Source organism: Agelaius tricolor, unplaced genomic scaffold (assembly GCF_023055355.1).
Source record: "Agelaius tricolor isolate 1412-34295 unplaced genomic scaffold, bAgeTri1.0.p SCAF_89, whole genome shotgun sequence".
NCBI classification, from domain to species: Eukaryota; Metazoa; Chordata; class Aves; order Passeriformes; family Icteridae; genus Agelaius; species Agelaius tricolor.
In genome coordinates, this window is record NW_027269349.1 from 438,081 (window position 1) to 463,536 (window position 25,456).

Here is a 25,456-nt window from a genome sequence, read left to right on the forward strand (position 1 = left end):
TATTTCACTTACTCTCTCTTTTCTTTGTTTTTATTTCCCATTTCCAGCCTGGCTGGGAGGAAAGAATACACCTGGATGGAAGAACATTTTATATAGACCATAGTAAGTAAGCACTCAGGTACTAGAGCAAATAGACAAAGGGAGGTACTAAGTATTGAAGTGAAAGCTTTGTGATTTTACTCTTCATTTAGGAAGCCAGGTGTTGATATGTGGAGACATTGATACCAGAGACTTAGTGCCCTCCTACGGTACTGTACATTCACTGGAAGCTTGCTTTAATTGGCTCATCAAGCTTTGTCCCTCTCTGACTTGTGAAGCATTAACATTTCCTCTCTGTGGTTTATTTTGTTCTTGTTGATATTTTGGATTTGTTGTTGTTGTTGTTGATGATCCCATGGCTTATTTGCACTTAATAAATTAAAATATAAACTAGGAATAGAAAATAAGATGAGAAAAGATCCTGTAGCCACAGCTCCACATATAGGCAGTGGAGCAATTAGCACTGAGAAGTACTTTCCTCTGCTTCCAGGTCTGTGGCAGTGCTGATTCTGATCTTATTTCCTATTTAGAGCATGTGAAACTGCACCAGCCCATTAATATTCTCCAGTTCTGTTAGTGGAGTTTTAGTGTAAGTGATGTTTCATTGTAGATTTGTCTTCCTAGAGCATCTCAGAACTGCTGTGTGAGTTTTGTTGGTGTTTGGAAACAAAGCAGCCCACAAAAGGCTGGGCTGGGTCTTCTTATGATAAGACATTTCTTCACAGCGATAGCTAACTCTCATAACCATCAGAGGAGTGTGCACAGAGAGTTAAAACCTGAACTTACCATGTTTGACAGAATTCGGTTTGTCCCCCAGTATTGCTGACTCCCACACTCATCCTTAGAGATGACAATATTAAGTCATTATTAAAAGACTGCTTTTAAAGTAATACCAATTTTGAAATGGTATAAATACGTTTAACTAAACATTACAAATAACACACTTGTTAAGCACCTGATGAACCTCTTCCAAACTTCAGTACAGAGTTATTATCCTTTATCCCTTCTGTAATTGTTTTTCCCAACAGAGATCTGGAAATATAACTATGGCCAGTGATTCTAAACTGCTGCCACTAAGGAGTCACAGGATAAAGCTGTCCCATTTAAAACACCTGTGTAGCTGCTGAGCCTCCCAATCTCTCTTAAAACTCTTTAATTTTTCAGTCTCCTAAAGCTATTTGAGCATGTGTTAGTCTCTGAAATGGAATGTTAAAGTCATACATTAATTAGAATTCCTCAAAGAATTTGTTAGGAAGCAAAATTTATGTGCATCTGAATTCTCCCTCTAGTCTCTTTTGATCTGAGTGGATTTAGCTTCTTATATAGCATTTTTCACAGAAGTTCAGGGAAGCTTTTGGTAATGCTGCCTGTTTCCAGCAGATGTCCCTTTGGTCCCAGCCTGGTGCCTGGGCACTGCTGTGGTGGCTGGGCTGGGGGGCCTGGAGGGAGGGCCAGGGGCTGTGCCACTGCCAGGACACAAACCCAGCAGGACAGGTGTGACAGAGTCAGCTGCTGGTCATGTCCTGCTTCCCTGCTACGTTTTGTACCTCTGCTGCATAGTTCTCCAGCACTGTTTGTCCTATTTTTGAGATGTTTTTCTCATCCCTGGAAGAAAGTGCCAAAGTCCCTGCAGCCAGCACAGCCCCTGTGCTGTGCACAGGGCCCAGGAGCACTGAGTACTGATGCAGCACCCCCGTGTTTCTGGTACCAGAGGCTGGGTGTGACAGTGAACCCTCTCCCTGGCTCTCTGGGCCCTTACCTTCCATGGACACACTGGTGTTCCCTGCACATTGCTGCCATTCCTGGGAGCCTCCCAGGAATGTGCTGTCTGCCTGTTGGAAGGGATCAGAAGGGAAAACAACCATTCTGCAACCATTTTCTGAACCAGTAACTCACAGACAGGGGGGTGAATACACTGAATGGGCTCCCCTCAGAGTCTGTCCACATCCACCTGCACGTGGTGATATTCACAATATGCATCAGTGATTTACACAAGGAATTAGGAGGAAGCACTTCTTAGTTCAGCAGGAAGCAGCAGGGCAGGAGAGGGGAGAGGGGCTCACTGGAATGGGATGGGAAGTCACAGTGAGTCTGGCAAATGGCCATGCAGTGTGCAGGAAGGGGCTGTGGAAGGAGAATTGCAGTGTTGGAATGGGAGTAGTTAGCAGAATTTGGGTTGAAAAGGGCATGAAAAATACCATCACCTGGTCATGAGCTATCTCACCCTGTGATGTGTTGACAGGAGTGCCTAAATCCAACCTGGAGTAACCATTCTGATGCCATCAGCACTGGGAATGTCTGGCTGTGAGAGTTCTGTATTTGGCAGGGGGTCCCAAACTTCAGGGAAATAGTGGCCCCATTGGAAAGGCAGGGAGAAGAGGGAATCATCAAAGGCCTATCCTGGTTTATGACAGAGAATTGTATTGGTGGGAAGACTCAAATTTTTGAAATTTTTGAAAACGTTCTTCAAAAAGAATGAGTTTGTTATTCATGTCCACTTGGGATAGGACAGAGAATCCTGAGCTACAGTTCCAGGTGAAGTGGTTCATGCCAGACCCTTGTAGCCCTGGAACACCATTTTAAATATGGAGTCCCTGTAGGACTCTGAAATGAAAGTTAGACTGAGATTCGTTGGTGTCATCGCATGCCCTGAAGTACAGAGAGCAAAGAGCTGACACACTGTCAGTCATTTCCACTTGAGTTACCTCTGATTCCACAAAAAACTGGCACTGTGGTTTGTGGCTGCTGGTGTCAAGAAGGTGACCAGAGAACTTTGTAGAAGGGAATTGCAGTGTAGGAGTTGAAAAGGGAAAGGGTGAGGCTGGGTGTCCACCTTGGCAGCAGCTCTGCTCTATGGATCTCTGGGGTCTCTGGAGCTCAGGCTGGCAGCCCTCCAGCATTCCCATAAGTGATAAATAGCTTTCATGTGTGAAGGGAAATTAAACAGCATTTTACTATTAAATTAACTAATAGATCAAATGTCTTGAAATGTGCTTGCAATCATTTAGAATTTTCCCGAGTTAACATTTGCTGAATGACACTTTTCAGATCCCAGTCCCTCTTAAACCAGCTTGGGATGCAAACTTACAGGGCTTTTCCAGTTCTACAGATGTGGAAAATGCAATCTTGATTCCTGATACCCAGTTCCTAACCCAGAGCAGTGTCTGTAACAAACAGAGGGATGGCAGGCCAAGGGTGACCAACGCCTCGCCATTGCAGGTGGCACCTGGGATAGGGTTTGGAGCATTGTCTTATTGTTGCAACACCATTGTTTTGTTGTGATTCTGTCGTGTTCAGAATCTTGGGAGGAGCAGCTGTCTGGAGGCAGGGAAGGGGAGTCCCACCATGGTCCTGTAGAACCTTTCCTGTCACCCTCCTGGTGCTCTTCAAAGCTGTAGATGGAAAGAACTGGGCTGTGTTGTGCCACTGCCAGCATCTCCATTGGTCATAACTGGGTGATTTTCTTGCACCAAAACAGGACATTTCTGCCTCCCTTTATCTTCTCATTAAATCAGTATAGGAAAAATGTTATTCCCTCCAAATCTAGAAGTATGATACTTAGCTGTCTATGCAAAATTTCCAAAGTAACTTAGGGTGTCATTGCCAAAAGCTCTGGGTTCCTTTACCTGTCAGGCTGTGCATCTCCAATCCCAGCCTATGTTCAAATGAACATGTTCACTCACTCCTGCAGATGTTGCCATCAAAGCAGTGCAAGTTCCCTGGGTTCTGGGGTAGTTCTGTGTTTTTTAGTGAATGTTTTCAACTAAACAGTGTGTTGGAGCTGGGGAGGGTGGGGAGACGCAAGCCTTTGCTAACCCTGACAGACCTGAGCAGTGCTAGGCAGAAAAAAACGACAGAAATTCACAGTGTGGTACCAGAGAAGCCATGGGATAATTTCTTTTGTTATTTGCAGATAATAAAATTACCCAGTGGGAAGACCCCAGACTGCAGAACCCAGCCATCACAGGCCCAGTAAGTACTGCTGTGGGATCTTCCATGAAATATCCTGACTGGGTACAGCTGGAACAGCAGCAGGCCCTGCCTGCTCCCCAGAGCAGGGGTGGGCAGCCTGGGGAGCAGGAGCTCTGCCAGTCCACATCCTAAGTTAGAAAAGGCTGGGGATGTCACACCAAGCTCTGGGCAGTCTCCCAGATTGTCCAGGGTTTGGGGATGGTCATGGAGAAGTGCTCCTATTGACCTGTGACCTGGGGCATTACTGACAGTAGGATTTTACTGAGCTGACACACTGTTCTGTTGATTTTGGGATCTCTGGGCAATGAAAAGCTCTTTACACTTGGCAGGGGAGAGGTGGGCCTATGTAGATTCAGAGTGTGGAAAAAAGACACAAAATGGGTCTGTCAGTTTAAAAGACATAAAGCTTCATGCAAATAAACAGAGGTTTCATAGTATCAGCCTTAGAAAAAAAATAAACACAGCATTTTACTTCAGTATCAAATTTTAAAAATATCAAAGAGTGATTCTTTGACTTTTTCTGCTGGGATATGCCAGTCTATGCCATTTTATGGTATTCTGAGTGATCAGACTTCAATCCCAAGATATTTCCTGGTACCAAGAATACCTTTTTATTCTGCATAAGTCCTTGGGACCTTTAAGAGTTTCAGCAGACGAGCCTGCTGCAGGATTAAACTCCACTTGCTTAGTAATAATATCAATAATAGTCACTTTTTGACCATAGTTGCTATTGGAGGGATTTACTCATTTATCAGGCATTTAAAACTGGAGGTCCTCACACACAGCACTGTGCAAATTGCTAATAGGCCTCCCCCAGAAACGCTGAGCATAAATGAGAGAGACTATTTGAGAAAGTTTGTTTGAAGGAAATGAAATTATCACAGTCTCCTCGAGCAACTGACAGTGGTTTGTTTGTTGGTTTTAAGAGAAACAGGAGCCAATCAATTTCACAGAGGCACTAAGGATTCATCTGAGTGCTTTCAATATATTTCTGGTGCCATGACAAACAGAATTACTTAAATTGCATTTCACGTAGTGTTTAAATAAAGGAAACACGTAGAAAGATTATTTAATGGCTGTAGTAAAGTCATATTAACATCAGTAAAATGAGCAGAGTAAAATGATGTCATTTAGTGGGATTTTTAAATCTCTCCTGGCTGCTGTGCCTCATGGGTGGGTTCAGGGGAGCCCTTAGCACAGTGTGTGGGTTGTACATCCCTTTGGAATGCTGTGGGGTACCGAAGTGCTGAGTAGCAGGAATGACACGTCCTCCCACCGCTCCCAACAGGCGGTGCCGTACTCCAGGGAGTTCAAGCAGAAGTACGACTATTTCCGCAAGAAGCTCAAGAAACCTGTGAGTAGAACCAGCTCGGGGGCTGCAGGACACACCTGCCAGGTTACTCCATTGTGCTGCTCATCAGGGGCTCAAGTAGGAGCCAAAAACATGAAGCAAAGTTTGAATTTGATGGGTTTCTCAACAAAAAGCTTTTCTAAGTCTTAAAGACTCACATTTTTCTAGATAAATGCAAATGCCCTTAAAATAGAGCACAGTCAATGTTTGTCCTTTTTTGTTTTGTTTGTTTGATACTTTTCTGGTCATTTTCATCAAATATTTACCATAGAAGTTTGCAGCACTGTTCTGGAACTGGCCCAGTTTCCCTCATGCTCTCAGCCTGTGGACTGGGAGAGCACTGGGAAATAAAACCAGGGGGTACTGGAACACCAGGTTTCTGAGGTGTCACTGGGCTGTTGTCAACCAGTAATTTGCCCAAAGACTTATTTCTTGAGACTAACAAGGGTAATCTAATCTTCTTTCATCAGGCTGACATACCCAACAGATTTGAGATGAAATTGCACAGAAATAACATTTTTGAGGAGTCCTACAGAAGAATCATGTCTGTGAAGAGACCTGATGTACTAAAAGCCAGGCTCTGGATTGAATTTGAGTCAGAAAAAGGACTTGACTATGGAGGTGTGGCCAGAGAATGGTTTTTTCTCTTGTCCAAGGAGATGTTTAACCCTTACTATGGTCTCTTTGAATACTCAGCAACGTAAGTGTCCATTAAATATTTGTACTCTCAAGGGATATACATTACATTTTGCATAAGAGGCAAAGTTGCTCTGGGCAGAAGTAGCTCCTCCTTCCTGGGGTCTCCTGGGCAGCCCCACTACCCTGTTCCTACTGCCCTTCAGAGAGCCTCTGGAGTTCTCCTTGAGAGCCCAGAAAACATTTCCATTGCTCAGACAATATCCAGGGCAGCAGAACTGCAGTTTTTGAGGCCAGTAATGGTGAAGGGACCAATGTCACAGAAAAGCCCCTTTCCTCTGCTGCCCAGAGCTCCAGCACTGCTGTAGAGCGAGCTCAGAATGCAGCTGCTCGTTCACACAGCAGTGGCCTCCCAGAACTGTAAAATGGGGGCTGCCCAGCTTTAAAATCTCACAGCAATGCATTAGTGCAAGGGGAGAGGGCGTCTCTTGCTCACAGTGGGTTTGGTTTGCTGCTGGGTCAGCCCTTCAGCCCTCAGTGGCTCCATGGTGGGACGGACTGGAAAGGACTTGGACACAGCCCCATGGCGCTGTTGAAGGGACATGCCCCTAAGCACAAGTTATTTATTAACATATCTGAGTATGTGCTTATTTAAAGACTTGGTTCTTTAGCTATTTTTTCTTTCTTTCCCCAAAAAAGGGACAACTATACACTTCAGATTAATCCTAATTCAGGTCTCTGTAACGAAGACCATCTGTCGTACTTCACGTTCATTGGCCGGGTGGCCGGCCTGGCTGTGTACCACGGGAAGCTGCTGGACGGTGAGTCCTGCTCTGCTGCGGCTGCCATGGGGCTTTGGGAAGGAAATGCACCTGCTTGGGAGCCCTGGGGACAGTCTGGGACTGGCACTGTTGAGACTTAAATGGTGATTCACAAAATTACAGTGGCTTACTCAACCAGTGGGTTTCATACAAATTTTTGCTCCATTCCCCACTCAAGTTAAAACTCTAAAACCAGCATGAGCACTGTCCCTCAAGGAAAAGCATGGAATTTGTATCAGTCATTTCCATGAAAACCTGCAGCCAAACTAGGGGGGTCAAATGCAGCATATTTTGATATGTAAAATTACTGCTGAAGGATTTAATTACAATTTCTGCTGCATTTTGAAATCTCACACCAGGCAGACTTTACTGATCAGATTTTCCTGAGTCCTGGTGCAGAAGAGGAAACAGAGGAATCCTGAGCAGGGGAAGCTCAGCAGCCTGGTTTTCAGGCAGCTCCTTGGAGAGAGGAGCAGTGATTTTAAATGGGATAGTGTGCCCTGAGCTCAATGCCCCAGCTCTCTCTGCCATTAATGTTAGGGTGGTCGGTGGAGTATGGTAGTTAGTGGATAATTGTAGAAACTAAAAAACTGGACTTTCTGTGCCTCAATAAAGCTGAGCTGCTATGATGCTGTTGCAGTTGCAGGACTGTTACAGTCAGGAGTAAGAGGAAATGCCAGGGGTGGTGCCCTCAAGCAGTCATACCTTTATGGGATGTGCAGGTGCAGAGCAGGGCGTGTAACGCTCTCCTCTCTCTCACAGGCTTCTTCATCAGACCTTTCTACAAGATGATGCTGGGCAAGCCCATAACGCTGAAGGACATGGAATCAGTGGTAAGACTCCATTTAACCCGTGCCAGGGCTCACAGGCCATGGGTTTCTACAACTCTGCACTAATTGCCCATTTTCAAACTGCCTAATTGTGATCTGCCCTAGGATAGCGAATACTACAACTCTCTGAAGTGGATCCTGGAAAATGACCCTACAGAGCTGGATCTCATGTTTTGCATAGATGAGGAAAACTTTGGACAGGTATGTAAAGGTTATTTACATCTTAGAACTGGTTCTTGCCAACAAGTACCTCAGTAGTGAGCAGAGCCTCGTGGTGGTGAATGCACTGATCAGCCTTCACCTCTCTGTGTTCCCAGCTGGGACTGGGGGTGCCACATTCCCGCCAGGGAGCTCTGACATCTCTGGGACAAGCTGGAAATGCAGTTGAGTTAAACACTTGCAATGAGGAGGAATAAAGGTGTCCCACAGTCCAGCTGGGACATGGTGCAAGCCCAGGGACTGCTTGGCTTTCTGAGGTCAAAGGTGTTCTCAGAGGAGAGTGGCAGAATGATGCCAGGGAGGTCCTCGCTGTCCTGCCTGTCACAGGAGGGGCAGCTGGTACGACAGGGGGAAGCTGCCAGGTTTAAAAGGGTCACAGTCAATGGGTAACTTTTGCCATTACAAATGAAAATGTTGTAGACATTAAATTAATTTGCTTAGAGGCTTTTATGACCTTTTTTAGTGTCTTCCCTTTGTTTACTTCTGAGACCTAGATCCTGGCTCCAGGTACGACTGGACCTGGGGACTATAGGGCTTTTTATAAAAACTTACTTCAACAATTCAAACTATGCACTCAATGTCCTGTCAAAAACATTCTGATCCACTTTTCAGTGCATACTGCCTTTTTCCTGAAGCAACATAAGGTTATAGATTACATGGAGAACTAGGGAGAGTATTGAAGCCACAGAATAGAGAGGTTTTGTAATATACTGGTTGGCTTTGGCAGTTTCAATATGTGATTTAGCTTCTTTTGTTATAAAAACTATTATAATTTTGCATATGTAAAGTACCTACTTAGTGGTTATATAAATATATCATTTTATTATTATAAATTATATTATTAGTAAATGGCCAGCCTCTCTCTGCCAGTTCTCTGTTGCGCAAGTTTGTTCAAAAGTGTAAATTAATTTACTAATGATTTCCTGATGCTGCTTGTAAAATGCTGCTCAGGGAGAGTGGGTTCTGGGAGAAAATCCCAAATGTCCTCAAATAACGGGAGGTTTTTTGGTCTTCTGAAATACAGACATATCAAGTGGACCTGAAGCCCAATGGGTCCGAAATCATGGTAACAAATGAAAACAAGCGGGAATACATTGAGTAAGTATCATTATGGAACATGCCTGGGGGTAAGAAAGAGCAGTTCTACTTAAAATTGACCCTGCTGCAATTCCTGTCCTTTGTACTGCACAAGAGCATCAGGGATTGCTGGGAAAAAAACCAGCTTACTGTTATCATTGGTTATATCCAGTCAGACATAAGAACAAAGAGTAAATTAAATTCCATGCTTTGTTCTCCTGAAATTCCCCCACATGGAAACGTGCATCTCCAACATCTGGCTCAAGATCAGATGAGCCAGAAGGTGCTCTCCAGCCTGACCTTCATCCCATTGTCCTCCTCTGCCAGTCACAGACCAGAGACAGGATTCCAGTGCCAGCATTCCTAGCAAAAATTGGCCAAATCTGAAACTAGGTTTTATTTTCAGCTTTCCCAGTTCTTTTGCCTACCAGGATGTAAAATGCTAAATTCACTTATACCTGCTGGCATTTTAAATCAGAGCCTTTTCCAAAGTGAAAGACATTAAAATTGATACAGTCATGCAAATTGGGAATTCATTTCCAGTGCTTGGACCTGGACCAATTCCATGCCTGGAACTGATTTTTTGTGCCTGCACCTGTGAGGTGTTTGTGCTGTGGGTGACTGGTACTGAAAGGTGTCATCAAGGTGTCCCCTTGATGCTGCAGTTTATTTCTTTATTTATAGAAATAAAGAGATGCTGTCCTGACAGCTCTCCTCAAAGCTTGCAGACTTTGCTGGGAATTTTTAATTACTCAGTGCTCTGGAAGAATAAAATGTCTGCTCACGTAGGTACCTACAGGAGCGAAAATATTCCCACTGTGATTTGGTCATAGTCACTGGGGTTTTTGGTTTGTTTCTTCAAAATTCCATCAGACACCAGCCAATAAATTGCAACAACTGGTGAAAGCTGCTTAGTTCCCTGAAGTTGCTGAATTGTTGTAAATGACAAACTGAAAGCACTTGGGGTTGCTGAAACCTCTGAACACTTGGCTGACACCTGCTAATGAGTTTGTTTTTCTGATGGGGTTTTGTTTCTTTCTGCAGCCTGGTCATCCAGTGGCGGTTTGTCAACAGAGTGCAGAAACAAATGAATGCCTTTCTGGAGGTGAGGCTCTTTAGCTCCTTTCTTTCAGAAAAGTAGGGATTTTTTTCTAACACAGATTTCTTACCCACTGGTGTCTGTGAAAAGGGAGCAGGGAGCTTGCAGGGAATGCAAATAGAATACTTACGTTTATGATTTTTTAGTTTTATCTTGTTTAAGAATATATCATCTTTCCCTTATGAGAATAAGGTCATTCTCTTTTCAAGTTTAATTATTTGAGCTTGAAGTAATTTGGTCATTGATGTTTTTAATTAGGATTTATGTGGGATGAGAGTTTTAACTTTACTCTTTTTCTTTTTAGGGATTCACAGAACTGCTTCCTATTGATCTGATTAAAATTTTTGATGAAAATGAACTGGAGGTGAGTCAATTTGGTGCCCCAAGCTGACAGTTCTCTGACAGATACACCATGTTCTGGGCTCTTCAGTCATCCATCCCTCTCCCTAAGGGAATGTGCAGACGCAGCTGTCTTGCTCAGAGTTGGAAATTAGATGTTTCTTCCTAATTAATAAATCTACTCATGGCATGCAAAGAACTGCACTCAGAGAGGTGGTTGAGGGTGTGCCTCTGAAAGCCTGGAAGTAGCTTAGTGGGTAAGTGCCATCATGCCAGTCACATTTGAGCCAAACACGTGGAAGTTGCTGTCACATTATGGCAGTGTGCAGCCATTCTGCAGTGACTGCAATACTCTGTGAAGAAGCTCTGACTGTCCCCTGTGTGCGCATAAATGAGTGGAGGTCAGAGTCCTGAGGGGCAGTGACACCTTGTCAGCCCATGAGTGCAGGGGAACACACTCATTCACATCCCACCGTTGTGTTCCCTGCAGTTACTGATGTGTGGCCTTGGCGATGTGGATGTCAATGACTGGAGACAACACACCATCTACAAAAATGGTTACTGCCCAAATCATCCCGTTATCCAGTGGTTCTGGAAGGTAAGACTGGCACCACCTCTGACTGGGCCTGTAAGTGACAGTTATTGCCCTTTTTGGCAATCATTTTTCTTCATGCAAACTGCTAAGAATGGGGGGTGTTGCTGGGGGCAGGACCTGCTCCCATCTCAGGCAAGGGCAGGCGTAGCTCCTGCTAGAGCAGCCCACAGAGCACCTGGAGCAGACAGGATCCATTGTGGCCAGAGGGGTGGCTCATACAAAAGGTGATTCCTGCTGGCTTTGGGCTGCTCTTGGGGCCCGTCCAGGCCGCTGTAGGAGGCTGAGGCTGACGGTGTCCGTTTGCCAACAGGCTGTTCTGCTGATGGATGCTGAGAAACGGATCCGGCTCCTGCAGTTTGTGACCGGGACGTCACGCGTGCCTATGAACGGATTTGCTGAACTTTATGGTGAGCTGCTCGTGGCAATCCAGCCAGCCTTTGACCCACACACAGCACTCAGCTGGAAATGCTGATCTCTGAGCTGAGCTCCTTGGCATTATACAAGCTCTGAAACCAGCTCACTGGGCTTGGAAAGAAAGAACCACATTCACGTTGCTTTAATGTACCTGTTACAGGTGAAGAATCCAGCCCACAATTGATGCCAACGTTTCACGTTAAAAATAATGTTGAGGCAGTCTCTGTAGTGTCCAGCAGTTTCCGTTTCATATGGTTTTCATTTTCACCCAGGTTCAAATGGTCCTCAGCTGTTTACAATAGAGCAGTGGGGAAGTCCTGATAAGCTGCCCCGGGCTCACACCTGGTAAGTCACCAAAGCACAAATTCCAGAGCTGCTTCTGCCAGAAGGGTCATGCTGCTGACCATGCTCAGCTCTGCATCAAACAGCCTTTGATCCTGTGGGTCCCCAGTGCCTTCACAAACTGAGGAACTGAAGGATATTATTTTATTTCCCACATCCTAGTAAGTGGATGTAATGAACTGCAGCAAGTCAGACATCACCAAACAGCCACAAAAAGCCCATAAATCATTGGAGAATTCAAAACAAATGTAAGATTACAAGATAATTTAACCCTGGTTTATAGATTTTCCAAACATTGAAAGCATCCAGTATGAATTTGTCTTGCTCTGTTACATTTCAGGAATCTGGCTTTTTAAAGAAAAATGGTGCTGAATAGACTATCAGTACAGACTAGGGGATCTTTCTGTGAAACTAGTAATTCCATAGAATAATGAGCTTTAAAAAAAAAAAAAAAAAAACAAAAAAAAACCCCTGAAAACAAAAGCACAAAACCTACCAAACACAAACAACAATACTACCCCAAACACACTCCAAAATCAACCCATCCTATTTGGGTTCCAGTTCTCTGCTAGCTTTTACCTTCAGAAGATTTACTCTTGGATGTTTAATCTTTTTCCCCTCCAGAGAGCAAAGGATCTGTCCTCTAAATCCAGAATATCTTTTGCTGAGCTTCAAGAAATCAGTCCTTTGACAAATATTGTTTTCCATCATCTAAATACAGTGAAGGGCTTTCTGTTGGCTTTTTTCCTCTCTGAAATGATTCTTACCAAATTCCTACTTCCAGCTTTCCAAAGGAAGGCAGCACACAGAGAGCTCACCCTGGGCAGGTGTGAAGCATGCAGGGAACACTGTGGACCACAAGCTGCACTCTTAATCAAGACCCCTAATTATTTAATCTTTTCTAGTTCTTTAAAACTCTGTTTTCCCATGGATTATTTGAGTGACCCTTTCCTTGTCCCTTCCAGCTTTAACCGCCTAGACTTACCTCTGTATGAATCTTTCGAGGACCTGCGGGAGAAGCTCCTCATGGCCGTGGAGAATGCCCAAGGGTTTGAAGGGGTGGATTAACTTGGCAGCAGCCATTCCCTCTCCAAGCACGTTCTGCTGGCTTTGGCACCTGCCCGAGGGACTCAAGGGCTTGTGGCACAGCAGTTGCCCGGCGCTGGCTCTGGAGCAAAGCCCGGCAGTGCGGGGGCCCAGCCCCGAGGCTGGGGCTGGCACCTGGGGTGGCCTCGCTGATGTTCCCGCACCAGTTGCGAACTGATCACATTTCAGCAGGACTTACTCTATTTATGTTGTGCCTCTGTAGGCAAAGCCCTTAATAAATATTTTACACAATTTCTAATGGCAATGAACGGGATTAATCATTTTACAGGTATAGTATTACAACTCATGTTTACTTCTTAATTGATTTAAGCATTTTCAGATTTTATTTCATTACAATTAAATATCATATACTTGGAAAAATGAGCATTTTTCTTAATTTCATACCAGACTTTTTTTTTCAAAGCACATTGAGCCTTGTGTTCCTAAGAGTAGGAAAAAGCTCTGTTGGAAGCTTTCCCTCCACAGGCTGTCTCTCAAAAGCAACTCTCTTCATTAAGCACATCACTGTTGTTCTGTATCCAGAAGTATGGGCTGGATGTTGCCTTTTTGTATAAGTACTAGAAAAGTGTCAAGGCACAGCAGAGTCCTGACACAGCATGTCCAGATCTCTGTTCTACTGAAACTGCCTCGTTACTGCCAAGCTGTACATGTGCTACAAAGCATCTGGGCTGGGGCTGGCATTTAGCCTTTTAGGAGAACATGCTGAACCCTGTCATTCTCTCTGTACAGTGATTCGATTTCCATCCTTTCCGCATTCCTGTTTGCAATGGAGGCATTCCAAATGAAATCTGGCACTCTGGAACACAGCTCTGTTCTGGCTCCTGTTTGTGTGCAGTTGCTAATGAACCTAATTAACACTGGGGTTGTTAATTTCTAACAGCACTGACTCTGAAGGCACTTGCTGTACCACCAGGAAGGCAGACCTGGTTTGAGCATAAAGTTAATGGGATTTTACTCCTTCCCACTACACATGTCCTTGTATGGTGAATTTGGCTGCTCCTGTGTAAAAGAAAACCCCACCAGCTCTAGACCGGAGCCTGCAGACGTGTTCCTCAGTAATTGTTTCTGTGATTTCTTTTTTACTTACAAAGATTTATTTAATATACGCTGCTATCTAATTCATTTTGTTACCTATGACATGTTGCATGCCTAATCTATAATGTCTGAGTTGCATCTGTTTTCTGGCAGATTAAAGGTGACAGATTTGTGCTTGCCCCAGTGCAGTGACATGGTGACAGCACTGCTGGAGCAGGGCTGGTTCCACTGACCTGCAGCTCTGCCCCAGCCTGCTCCCCAGCATCCAAGCAAGATGACACCACTTGCCAAAACAAACTTCCACCTCACCGCCAACAGTTTTTGAGCCCTAGCCTTACCTGCGTGTCCAGCCTGCGTCCAGCCACGCTGCGGAGCCTGGGATACAGCATCACCCAGCTGGGAAGAAGCCTCACTGCCAGTAGCATTCAGCAGTTATGGTCCCAGTCCTGAGGAAGATTAGGGCAGTACTTGAATGCAGTCCAAGATTCCTTCTCTATTAAATATGCTTCCTGACATTCCTGCCTGACCTTTTCCATCTGAGGAGCGAGTTGGAACGCAAGACAGTGGCTGGCATCAGAGTAGACAGGAATGCCGGACTGACTGCTTGGCTCTGGGGATAGAAGAGATAAATCCAGGTATTCCCACTGACCTGTACATTAAGCACAGCTGACTCTTAACGCGGAACCCCGGAGGGTCCCGAGAGGCAGGGCCCGGGCGACATCAGGGGCGGGGCCAGGCGGCTTCAGGAGTGGGCCCGACACAGGTGCGCGGGGCGGGGCCGAGGTGATTTAAACCCCGGAACTCGCCCTTCGGCCATTTGCTCACTATGAGCGCGGTGAGAGTAGGAGCTCCTTGTCCCGGCTTCCCAGGTGAGTCGTGGGGGCTTCGGCTTTCCCACCTCTCCCCCTCCTTTCTTCCCATATTCTTCCTCTTTCTCCCCCTTCCCTCTGTCCCCAAAACCTCTCCGCCTTCCTCCCCACCTAGCCCTCCTTCCTTCTCCCCGTATTCCCCTTTTTCCTCCCCATTTTCCCCTTTCCTCGGCCCCCCAAAAACCACCGCTCCTCTCCCCCCTCTACCACTACTTTCTCCTCCCCGTATTCCTCTTCCTTCTCCCCCGTCCCTCTGTCCCCCAAAACCGCCCTGCCCACCTAGCCCTCCATCCTTCTCCCCGTATTCCTTTTCTTTCTGCCTCTTCCTCCCCCGTCCCTCTTCCCCCAAACTGGGGTAGAGCGAGCCACAGAGAAAGCAGGGGAGAGGAAGGACAGCATCAGGCCTCACCCGGCAGGTATCGGATGAGCCGCCCGAGCAGGGCCCCGCTCTCACCCCGGGCGCGGTCGAGAGCGACAGAGGGGGAACGGCTCCCTCTGCCCGCGGCGATCCAGCCCCGCTCGTTCCGCTGCGTGCCCCGGGGCTGCGGCGGCCTCGGGGGCCCGGGCCAGGCTCGGTGTCCCCGCGGAGGGAGTGGCAGGGCCCGTGGGGTCCCGGGGCCGGCACCGACGGTCTCCGTGTCCTGCCCGCTGCCAGCCGCGATCCGGCGGCTGCTCCAGGGAAAAGCGCCGTCCTCCTGGTGGGCCCGGCAGCGGCGCAGCCCCGGCTCCCCGTGTCGTCGGAGCCCCGGCGGGACCCCAGCCCCGCGCCGGCCGGAGCAGCAGCGCTAGGCTCGGTCCCGGTGCCCGTCCCGGAGCGGCTCTTCCCGCCCGCGGCGATGCCGGTCCTGATCCCAGCCCCAAGCCCGCCTCGATCGTCCGGCCCCAGGACTCGCACATTGCTCGCCGAGGAAGAAGCGGCTCTGCCCAGCTTCCACAATAGGCACCGGCGGGACCAGGACCCGAATCCCCGGGCCCAGATCCCGGTCCCGGTCCCACCGGAGTGCCTCGGGCTCCGCGCAGCGCCGGGAGCAGCCCCCGGTCCGAGTTTCCGCACAGCGCCGAGCGACGGTCCCGCCACACGCCGAGATGAGCATCCACTGTAGAAAGCGGGGCGGGCGCGGATCCGCCGGGATTTACGGGCGCGGGCGGGGCGGGGCCCCGGGGGGCGGGGCCGGCACAGGTGCGAGGGGCGGGGCCGGCACAGGTGTGGTGGGTGGGACGTGCACAGGTGCACGGCGCCCCAGAGCGCCTGCGCGGGGCGGGGCTTAGAGCATTTAAACCGCGGAGAGGGCCCAGCGGAGCCATTTGCTCCACGGCGCTCGGTGAGTTAGGCTGCCGCTGGCTGGCCTCTATATTTTTCCTTTTTTTCTACTGCGTTTCTTTTGTATCTCTTTTTTCTTTTTTGTATTTCTTTTTCTCTACACCTCTCCTTTCAACCCTCCCTTCCTCCCCTCCCCACCCCCTACACCCTCCCCCCCCCCCAAACCCCCCCCCCCTCCCTCTCCCCCCTAGCCCTCCCCTCCCTCCCCCCCTACGGCTGCCCCCCGCCCCCCCTCTATTCCCCTACTCACCCCTACCCTATCCCTCCATCCTCTCCCTCTTCCTTCCACCCGTCCTTCCCTCTCCAGCCGGGCTCCTCTCTGCCCCCTCTCCGTGCTCCCATTTCCCCCCCGCAGTCTCTCCCCACCTGCCTTCAGTCCTTCTTCTTTCTCCTCCATTCTTCCTTCCCCCCTACCCCGGCTCCACCTGCCTACTTTCCATGATACCTTCTCCCCACACCTTCCACCTCCTTCCCCTCAACCTGCCTTCCATTCTTCCTTTCCTTTCTCCACCCTGCCATCCCCCTTAGCCCCGTCCCTTGCTGCCCTGCGCACCCCAGTCTCTCCGCACGTGCCCTCTGTCCTTGTCACCCTCCTCTCGACTAGCGCCTCTACCCCCTATTTCTCCATCTCCTGCTCTCTCTCTCTCTCTCTTTCCTCGCAGCCGCGGGGCTCGGGGTGCCGGGCAATAATAAAGCCCAGAGGGCCGGAGCCCGGCGCCCCCGCCCTCGCTGGGGTCCCCACACGGGGCCGGACGCGCTCTGCGGGTCCCCCCATTGCAGTGCAACACACCGCCCGACACCGCCGGGGCTCCGGCTGTCCCTACATCACACTGGGGGGTGGGGGGGTGCGGGTTACAGGGACCCCCTCATTAGGAGGGGGTCCTGGGGGGGCGGGGGGGGGCTTAGGAAGGGCCCCCTCATTAGGAGGGGGGTCCTTTGGGGGGGGGGGGGGGCTTAGGAAGGGCCCCCTCATTAGGAGGGGGTCCTTTGGGGGGGGGGGGGGGGCTTAGGAAGGGCCCCCTCATTAGGAGGGGGTCCTTTGGGGGGGGTGTTAGGAAGGGCCCCCTCCGGAGGAGGGGGTCCCGGGGGGGGGGGGCGGGGGGCCCCCTCCGGAGGAGGGGGTCCCGGGGGGGGCGGGGCGGGCCCCCTCCGGAGGAGGGGGTCCCGGGGGAGGGGGGGCGGGGCGGGGGGGCCACGCCCCCTCCAGGCCCCGCCCCCTCCCCCGGACCCCCTCCCCCGGACGGGGTCCGTGCCCAGCCCCCTCCCGGGGACCCCCTCCTCCGGACGGGGTCCCTGCCCGGCCCCCTCCCGGGGACCCCCTCCTCCGGACCGGGGCCCGGGACGACAGAGGGGAGGGCCGTTCGTTTGTCTGGCGATTTTTCTTTTTCACGTCTGTTCACGCTGCAGAGTGACGCGCTCCCCCTCCTGATACCCCCCCCCCCACCCCACCCGCCCCCCCTCCCTCCCCCCCCCCCCCCCCCCCGGGCCCCGGTCCGGAGGAGGGGGTCCCCGGGAGGGGGCCGGGCAGGGTCCCCGTCCGGAGGAGGGGGTCCGGGGGAGGGGGGCGGGGCTGGAGGGGGGGGTGGCCCCCCTCCGCCCCGCCCCCCTCCCCCGGACCCCCTCCTCCGGAGGGGGCCCGCCCCGCCCCCCCCGGGACCCCCTCCTCCGGAGGGGGGCCCTTCCTAACCCCCCCCCCAAGGACCCCCTCCTAATGAGGGGCCCTTCCTAATCCCCCCCCCCCCCAAGGACCCCCTCCTAATGAGGGGGCCCTTCCTAACCCCTCCCCCCAAGGACCCCCTCCTAATGAAGGGGCCCTTCCTAAGCCCCCCCCCAAGGACCCCCTCCTAATGAAGGGGCCCTTCCTAAGCCCCCCCCCCCCCCAAGGACCCCCTCTAATGAGGGAGCCCTTCCTAAGCCCCCCCCCCTCCCCAAGGACCCCCTCCTAATGAGGGGGCCCTTCCTAATCCCCCCCCCCCCAAGGACCCCCTCCTAATGAGGGGGCCCTTCCTAACCCCTCCCCCCAAGGACCCCCTCCTAATGAGGGGGCCCTTCCTAATCCCCCCCCCCAAGGACCCCCTCCTAATGAGGGGGCCCTTCCTAACCCCTCCCCCCAAGGACCCCCTCCTAATGAGGGAGCCCTTCCTAATCCCCCCCCCCAAGGACCCCCTCCTAATGAGGGGGCCCTTCCTAACCCCTCCCCCCAAGGACCCCCTCCTAATGTGGGGGCCCTTCCTAACCCCCCCCCCCCCAGGACCTCCTCCTAATGAGGGGGCCCTTCCTAACTCCCCCACCACCCTCCAGGACCCCTCCTAAGGAGGAGGCCCCCGTGTGATGGGGGAAGCGGAGCCCCGGCGGTGTCCCTCATGTTCACAACCATGGAACCGCATGGGGACACCACCCGGGTCTCCAGCGGGGCCGGGGGCGCCGGGCTCCGGCTCTCCGGGCTTTATTATTGCCCGGCACCCCCAGCCCCGCGGCTGCGGGGGAAAGAAGGAATGGAGAGAACGGGAAGAGAGGAGGGAGAGCAGGGAGGAAAGCGAAAGGGGAAGGAAAGCCCGGGAGGGGGGGAAGAGGGGCAGTGGATAGAGGAGCGAGAGAGAGGGAACAGAATGGAGTAGCGGGGTAGGGACAGGACAGGAAGGAGTGGGGGGGGTCGGGTTAAGGGGAGAAAGAACGGGAATACGGGAAGGAGGAAGGAAGGGTAGAGCGGGGGACAGGAGGGGCGGCCGACAAGGGAGAAGAGGGAAAGGGGGGGGAGGAGAGAGAAAGAAAGAGAATATGGGGAATTGGAAAGGAAGAATGGAGGGGGAGGCCGAAATGGGAGGGAAAGGAGAGGGCTTTGGGGAGTAGAGGGAAAGGTGGGAAAGGTAGAGAAAGAAGGGGAATACGAGGAGAAAGAAGGAAGAGCAGAGGCGGGGACAGAAAGGGAGGCCGAAGCACGTCCTGTCCCGGGCTGCGGAGCCCGGACAAGGACGCACCCGTCCGCAGCGCGCTCAGGCTGAGCAAATGGCGGCCGCGGAGATTTCTGGGCCTTAAATCACCTCGGCCCCGCCCCGCGCAGCCGCCCTGAGTCCCTGCACACCTGAGCCGCACCTGCCCCTGAAGCCGCGCCCCTGGTACCTCCTGTCCCCGCCCCCGCCCGCCTCCGGGCCCCGCCCGCAGGGCTCTTCGGCTCGCTTCGGCTACACTCGGCCACAATCGGCTTGGTTCGGCTAAACTCGGCTTGGTTCGGCTAAATTCGGATTGGTTCGGCTGAACTCGGCCACAATCGGCTCTTCGGCTAAATTCGGATTGGTTCGGCTGAACTCGGCCACAATCGGCTCTTCGGCTAAATTCGGATTGGTTCGGCTGAACTCGGCCACAATCGGCTCTTCGGCTAAATTCGGATTGGTTCGGCTGAACTCGGCCACAATCGGCTCTTCGGCTAAATTCGGATTGGTTCGGCTGAACTCGGCCACAATCGGCTCTTCGGCTAAATTCGGATTGGTTCGGCTAAACTCGGCTACTAATTATTAATTATTAATTTTATTAGTAGTAATTATTCTTTACCTAATAATTAATTTTAAAATTAGGGAATAATTAATTATTCATAACATAATGAGCTATAATTACTCATTAATGATAAAATTATTGGAATGTAGTAAATAATTAAGAATTAATGGTGACCTCATGAATAATAATTATACGATTATTCCTGAAGTAGTAAATCAATAATAAGAATGATGGCCTTCAGAAGAATTAATTATAATAATAATTATTGACTAGTAAATGACTGAGGGAGCCGAACCGAGCTGCGCCGAACTCAGCGAGCGGCACCGAATTCGGCCCAACCGCTTCCCCCATCACACGGGAGCACCCTCCTTGGGAGGGGGTTCCGAGATCGGGGAGGTTAGGGAGGGTCCCCTCCGGAGGACGGGGTCCGGAGAAGGGGGACGGAGGGGGCCACACCCCCTCCAGGCCCCGCCCCCTTCCCACGGACCCCCTCCTCCGGACGGGCCCCCTCCCGGGGACCCCCTCCTCGAGTGGGCTGGGGGGGAATCAGGGGGGGACAGGTCACTCTGCAGCGTGAACAGACGTAAAAAAACCCACACAGACACACGAACGGCGCTGCCGTCTGTCTCCCCCACACCACCCGCGCCCCTCCCTCCCCCCGGGCCCCGGTCCGGAGGAGGGGGTCCCCGGGAAGGGGGCGGGGGCCTGGAGGGGGGTGGCCCTCCTCCCCCCTGCCCCCCTCCTCCGGAGGGGGCTCATCCCGATCCCCCCCGGGACCTCGTCCTCCGGAGGGGGCCCTTCCTAACCCCCCCACCACCCCCCCGAGACCCCCTCCTAATGAGGGAGGCCCCCCGCACCTTCTCCTCTCAGGACCCCCTCCTAATGAGGGGGTCCCTGTAACCCGCACCCCCACCCCCCAGTGTGATGTAGGGACAGCCGGAGGCCCCGGCGGTGTCGGGCGGTGTGTTGCACTGCAATGGGGGGACCCGCAGAGCGCGTCCGGCCCCGTGTGGGGACCCCAGCGAGGGCGGGGGCGCCGGGCTCCGGCCCTCTGGGCTTTATTATTGCCCGGCACCCCGAGCCCCGCGGCTGCGAGGCGAGAGAGAGAGAGAGAGGGAGAGAGAGAGCAAGAGATGGAGACTGGAAATAGGGGGGCAGAGGCGCTAGTCGAGAGGAGGGTGACAAGGACAGAGGGCACGTGCGGAGAGACTGCGGGGGGGAAAGGGGAGCAGGGGCAGGGGCAGAGAGAGGAGCCCGGCTGGGGAGGGAAGGGTTTTGCGGAGATAACTAAAAACTCTACAACTTTGTGGAAGTTGTAAAGCCGGTATGTTTATTACAGCGCTGGACGCATGTGGAGATTACTCTCTTGAAAAGACATGCGTACCTCTGGAACTTCAGGTCTCTTTTATCTCCCACTCAAATACATATGCATACAATTTCACAATAGGTTAATACATATTCATTTTTACGAATTTCGCGTGACATTTGCATCTAGCTCTTCTTTATCAGAGAGAATTCTTAGGTCAGGTTGACCTGCTCTCACAGCAGTCTCTCTGTCTCTATCACCTTCAGTCTCTTCTTCCTTATCTCTGTCTTTCACTGAAGCAGTTTCTCTGAGCTTAGGCTTTTGCAGTCAGGCTACATAGCTATATTTTCTAACCACAGACTCAAAGATGTACATTTCAATTAAATCAAAATGTATTTTTACTCTGGAGAATTTCTACTGTGTTCCAGAAGGAAGGGTGGAAGCAAGAGGGAGAGGATGGAGGGGTAGGGTAGGGGTGAGTAGGGGATGGGGGGAGCAGGGGGTAGGGGGAGCGCCTAGGGGGGAGGGCTAGGGTGAGAGGGAGGAAGGGAGGGTAGAAAGGAGAAGTAGAGAGAAAAAGAAATACAAAAGAAAAGAAATACAGTAGAAAAATACAGGGAAAAAGAAATATAGAGCCCGGCCGGCCGCAGCCTCAATCACCGAGGGCCGTGGAGCAAATGGCTCTAGGGCGCCGTGCACCGGTGCCGGCCCCGCCCCTCGCACCTGTGCCGGCCCCGCCCCCCGGGGCCCCGCCCCGCCCCGGGGCCCCGCCCCGACCCCCGGGACCACGCCCCGCCCCCCGGGGCCCCGCCCCGCCCGCGCCCGTAAATCCCGGCGGATCTGCGCCCGCCCCGCTTTCTACGGTGGATGCTCATCTCGGCGTGTAGCGGGACCGTCGCTCGGCGCTGTGCGGAAACTCGGACCGGGGGCTGCTCCCGGCGCTGCGCGGAGCCCGAGGCGCTCCGGTGGGGCCGGGACCAGGATCTGGGCCCGGGGATTCGGGTCCTGGTCCCGCCGGTGCCTATTGTGGAAGCTGGGCAGAGCCGCTTCTTCCTCGGCGGGCGGTGTGTGAGGCGCTTTTCCCTGGAGCGGCCGCCGGATCGCGGCTGGCAGCGGGCGGGGCACAGGGACCGCCAGTGGCAGCCCCGGGACCCCACGGGCCCCGCCGCCCGCCCCGCGTGGCGCCCCCTGGCGGACACGGCGCCGCCCCGCAGCCCCCTCGGGGACACCGAGCCTGGCCCGGGCCCCCGAGGCCGCCGCAGCCCCGGGGCACGCAGCGGAACGAGCGGGGCTGGATCGCCGCGGGCAGAGGGAGCCGTTCCCCCTCTGTCGCTCTCGACCGCGCCCGGGGTGAGAGCGGGGCCCTGCTCGGGCGGCTCATCCGATACCTGCCGGGTGAGGCCTGATGCTGTCCTTCCTCTCCCCTGCTTTCTCTGTGGCTCTCTGCAATGGAAAAACCTCTGGGTTTAAAATGCCAGGGGAACCTGTTACCTCCTTTTTTTCCCGAGCAGAGGAGATTCTGAATTGGAAAGACCCCCAAGGATCATCAGATCAAACGATGAGAAGTTATTGGCCCATCTAGGGGCTGAACTCAGAATATTCATATTCTCAGCTCCTAAGCAAGTTTTGGGATCACGAGAAAGGGCTAGGATGGGAATGGCTGCTCCTTCTTTTCTGCTAATGCTGTTTTACACACTAAGCCCCTTGAACGACCCTAAGGCAGAACTGGCTGGCACCTGACAAGACAGCATACAACTCCTCCAAATAACCTTAAATTCCTGCCCTTTCCAGCATTTCCCCAATGGCTTGGAAGGTGCAACATCATTTTCCAGGGAGAAATGAGCGAAACAAGTCCTGAGGGTTCACTTAGTCCATAGTTCTCCCAACAGAGAAATGCATTATTGTCATCCAAAGCTTCAAGATCTGTTAAAAATTCAATGACAACACTGGGATGGGATTCCTAGAAACCTTAATATTCTTGGCTCCATTTTTATGAATTTTTAGTCCCTCGGCTGGCAGAATTTATCCTGGGATTTAGAGGTGAAGCAGGATTGGTTTTGGATTGACTTTTACCTCTGGGCCCAATTTCCCTCAAAAACATCCCCTACTTATTCCATGTAGATTACTCTTTGTCCCCAAAATTTCCCTACCTGTCCACTACCAGTAATCCTATTTTCTCCTCAAAATGTTCATTCTCCATCTTGGAGAAAATATCCATTTCTACACCCAAAATTTTTGCTCCATGTCCACAACTGATGACCTCAATTTACCTCAGGATCTTAATTCCTGAATCTCTGAGGATTATTTCACTTTTCTTCCCCAAATTTTCCTTATCTTTCCACTTGTGATTTTCTCATTTTTACAAGAAAATATTAATAATCTATTCTAGGGACTATGTCCAGTTTTACAACCCAAATTTTCCTTACCTTATTTTTTTACCCAAAAATACTCATTCTTAGATTTTTTTTTAAAGTTTTATCCCCCAAAATTCCCCTACTTTTCCAAAAATTCCCTCATTTTTACTTCAAAATATTTATTTAATACCATGGAGCTTTTCTCAAGATTTACTCCCACAATTTTCCCTACTCATCACCTCATTTTTCCCATTTTTCATTCTCTTCTCCAGAGAAGGATGGAGACTGTCCTCAGAGGGAAACACAGCCTGGTGGGCCCCAGCTCTGGCAGCCCGTTTCCTCTTGTTGCTGCTGTCCTGGCAAGGCACGGGTAAATCCAGCAGCCCTGGCAGCAGCAGAGCTGGAGCTGGAGCCAGCCCTGCCCCGCCTGGCACCCCGGCAGCACACCCACCCAAGTGACCACCAGTGGCTCCTGTCAGAAGCCAGCACAGTGAGAAAAGTGCAACTCCTGACACCAGAGACACAGATTGGGTGTCCTTCCAAAGAGGGCAGCGCTGTTTTGGGTAGGGACAGAAAATGGCACGGAAAGGCACCTAACCCGACCCCAACCCAGACCCCGCCACCTCAGCACCATTTCCTACAGCACTACAGGGCAGAGAGAGAGAAGGGAAATTACTTCCTATGAGCTTGAAATTTATCCAGGCAGAAGTGGGATGTTGTTCTGCCCCTCCCCAAAGCACTGCAGGCACATGGGAGTAGCTCAGCGCCGGCCCAGCTCTGAGAAATAATACCTGTGAGGGGTTTAAGCATTGGCAAAGATTTAGTCCTGTGGTCCCAGACTGATGAGGGAAGAAAGGCACTTCTTTTATTACTAGAAAAGCTTCTTTTATTCCTTCTGCAGGCTTTTAATTCTGTGGCCTGTGTGACTGTCTGGTATCTTTCTGACAAGACTTGTCAGAGATTTAGATTAAAGAATTGAATTTGGGTCACTACAAAATCTTGCCAAAGCCTGAAGGCCTGGAGTGATGACTGCTGTCTGCAAAGGTACTTTATTAATCCTCTGTCAGATTTCCCTCAGCGCTGGCCACGAACGGTGGGGGTTTGGATCAGGAATTCTGCAAGCAGGGCCTGTGTGACCCTTGGCTTCTTGTGTGTGTGTGTGAGCCAGGGCTGGGATAAGGACTCGTGCTGGAGCTCTTTAGAGCCATTTTAAAGGTCTGATCCTAGAACGTTTTGGAGGCTGTTTCCAGAGCTCCATTTGTAGCTGGATCTCACTCCAAGTACAGCAGTCCAGGGGAGGGTTCTGACCTCTCCTGCTCAGCCAGGCTGCAGCTGTCGCTGGCTCAGATTGGGACTGGGGCAGGTTTTCCAGGGAACTGGAGATCAGTAAGGACTGGTGCTCTGGAAAGCAGGGGCCTGCAGGGATTTGCTTTAGCAAAGCTTAAATGCAGTTTGTAAAGGTAGCCCAAAATTCAAATTCCTATGGTTTTTGTGGAGGACAGGAGAACTAGATCAGAACAGGCTTTTGTGCTAAGAGGGTCTGAGGATCTGCCTCCCTACATGGGGCATGATCTGTGTGATTAAAATGAAGTCCTTGTCCCAGAGGCTGATGGTTTCTGCTCATTCCTGTCCCCTGTTGTCCCCAGTGTGTTCCTTGCTGATCCAGAGGGATCTGCTCTGGTTTCAGACTGTCCATGCCCTGGTCACTGCAGTCCCTGAGACACAGAGACAACCCTGGCCAGAGTGGCCAGTACCACTTAAAAAGAAATGAAATGCACCAAACTTGGTGTGGACAGGAACTACTCTGTGCTTGCTTCAGTTTTAAAATTGTGAGTAAATTCTTGATGCATAATCACTTAATTCTGCCTCTAAAGGGAGAGATTTTCCTCACCCCTATTTACAGATTGCTATATACAAATGCACATAACTTTATAAAGGAAAACCGGAAGTAAAAACTAACACCCTCTGCTACATTAGATTATTATTTTCTTGTGGCCATTTATTTTGTGATAAACCTGCCTTTCCCAGTGTGCTTGGGGGTTTCAGCTATTTGGGAATAATTTCAACTGACTCTTTGCAGTGAAAATATGAGGGTGGGGATGAGTGACCAGTACCCTGGGAAGGGCTGTGGGTGTGCCTGGGTCAGGAGCAAATGGTCAGGGCTTATCTTCTCCTGGTTTGAGGCTGGGTCTGGCAACACCACAACATTCCAAAGCAGACTAATTATTTTCTCCACTT

General features: G+C 51.3%; 2 protein-coding genes across 7 annotated transcripts in view; one reads left to right on the forward strand and one right to left on the reverse strand.

Annotated features, from left to right (window-relative positions):
• NEDD4L (NEDD4 like E3 ubiquitin protein ligase) overlaps window positions 1-14,055 on the forward strand; it is an 81,992-nt gene extending 67,937 nt beyond the window's left edge. For 3 of the 6 annotated variants that reach the window (XM_071418706.1, XM_071418708.1, XM_071418704.1), the window contains 15 exons: window positions 48-102; window positions 192-248; window positions 3,953-4,011; window positions 5,300-5,365; window positions 5,833-6,062; window positions 6,698-6,819; window positions 7,582-7,652; window positions 7,755-7,850; window positions 8,893-8,966; window positions 9,990-10,050; window positions 10,349-10,408; window positions 10,874-10,981; window positions 11,289-11,385; window positions 11,665-11,737; window positions 12,700-14,055. In XM_071418706.1, coding sequence (XP_071274807.1) covers window positions 48-102; window positions 192-248; window positions 3,953-4,011; window positions 5,300-5,365; window positions 5,833-6,062; window positions 6,698-6,819; window positions 7,582-7,652; window positions 7,755-7,850; window positions 8,893-8,966; window positions 9,990-10,050; window positions 10,349-10,408; window positions 10,874-10,981; window positions 11,289-11,385; window positions 11,665-11,737; window positions 12,700-12,802 — 1,332 coding nt within the window. In that variant the 3' untranslated portion in view covers window positions 12,803-14,055. The remainder of the gene's footprint in view (window positions 1-47; window positions 103-191; window positions 249-3,952; window positions 4,012-5,299; window positions 5,366-5,832; window positions 6,063-6,697; window positions 6,820-7,581; window positions 7,653-7,754; window positions 7,851-8,892; window positions 8,967-9,989; window positions 10,051-10,348; window positions 10,409-10,873; window positions 10,982-11,288; window positions 11,386-11,664; window positions 11,738-12,699) is intronic. The other 3 variants (XM_071418707.1, XM_071418705.1, XR_011677294.1) reach the window with 2 other exon arrangements.
• Window positions 12,171-16,463, reverse strand: LOC139585765 (secreted protein C-like). Its single transcript, XM_071418696.1, has 4 exons — window positions 16,437-16,463; window positions 15,155-16,009; window positions 14,404-14,486; window positions 12,171-14,322 (listed from the first exon to the last, which is right to left on the reverse strand). Exons 1-4 carry the CDS (start codon window positions 16,461-16,463, stop codon window positions 14,286-14,288), a joined length of 1,002 nt encoding a protein of 333 aa, XP_071274797.1. The 3' UTR covers window positions 12,171-14,285.
• Between the last annotated feature and the right edge of the window lie 8,993 nt (window positions 16,464-25,456).

Coding starts and splice junctions, on each gene's coding strand:
- LOC139585765 (XM_071418696.1), bottom strand. CDS start 16,463: ATGGAGGAGAAAGAAGAAGGACTGAAG. Junction 16,010..16,436: donor AGAAAGAAGAAGGACTGAAG/GCAGGTGGGGAG, acceptor AAATGCTCTAAG/CCCCGCCCCGCGCAGGCGCT. Junction 14,323..14,403: donor TCGCTCCTCAGATGGAAAAG/GTCAGGCAGGAA, acceptor AATCTTCCTCAG/GACTGGGACCATAACTGCTG.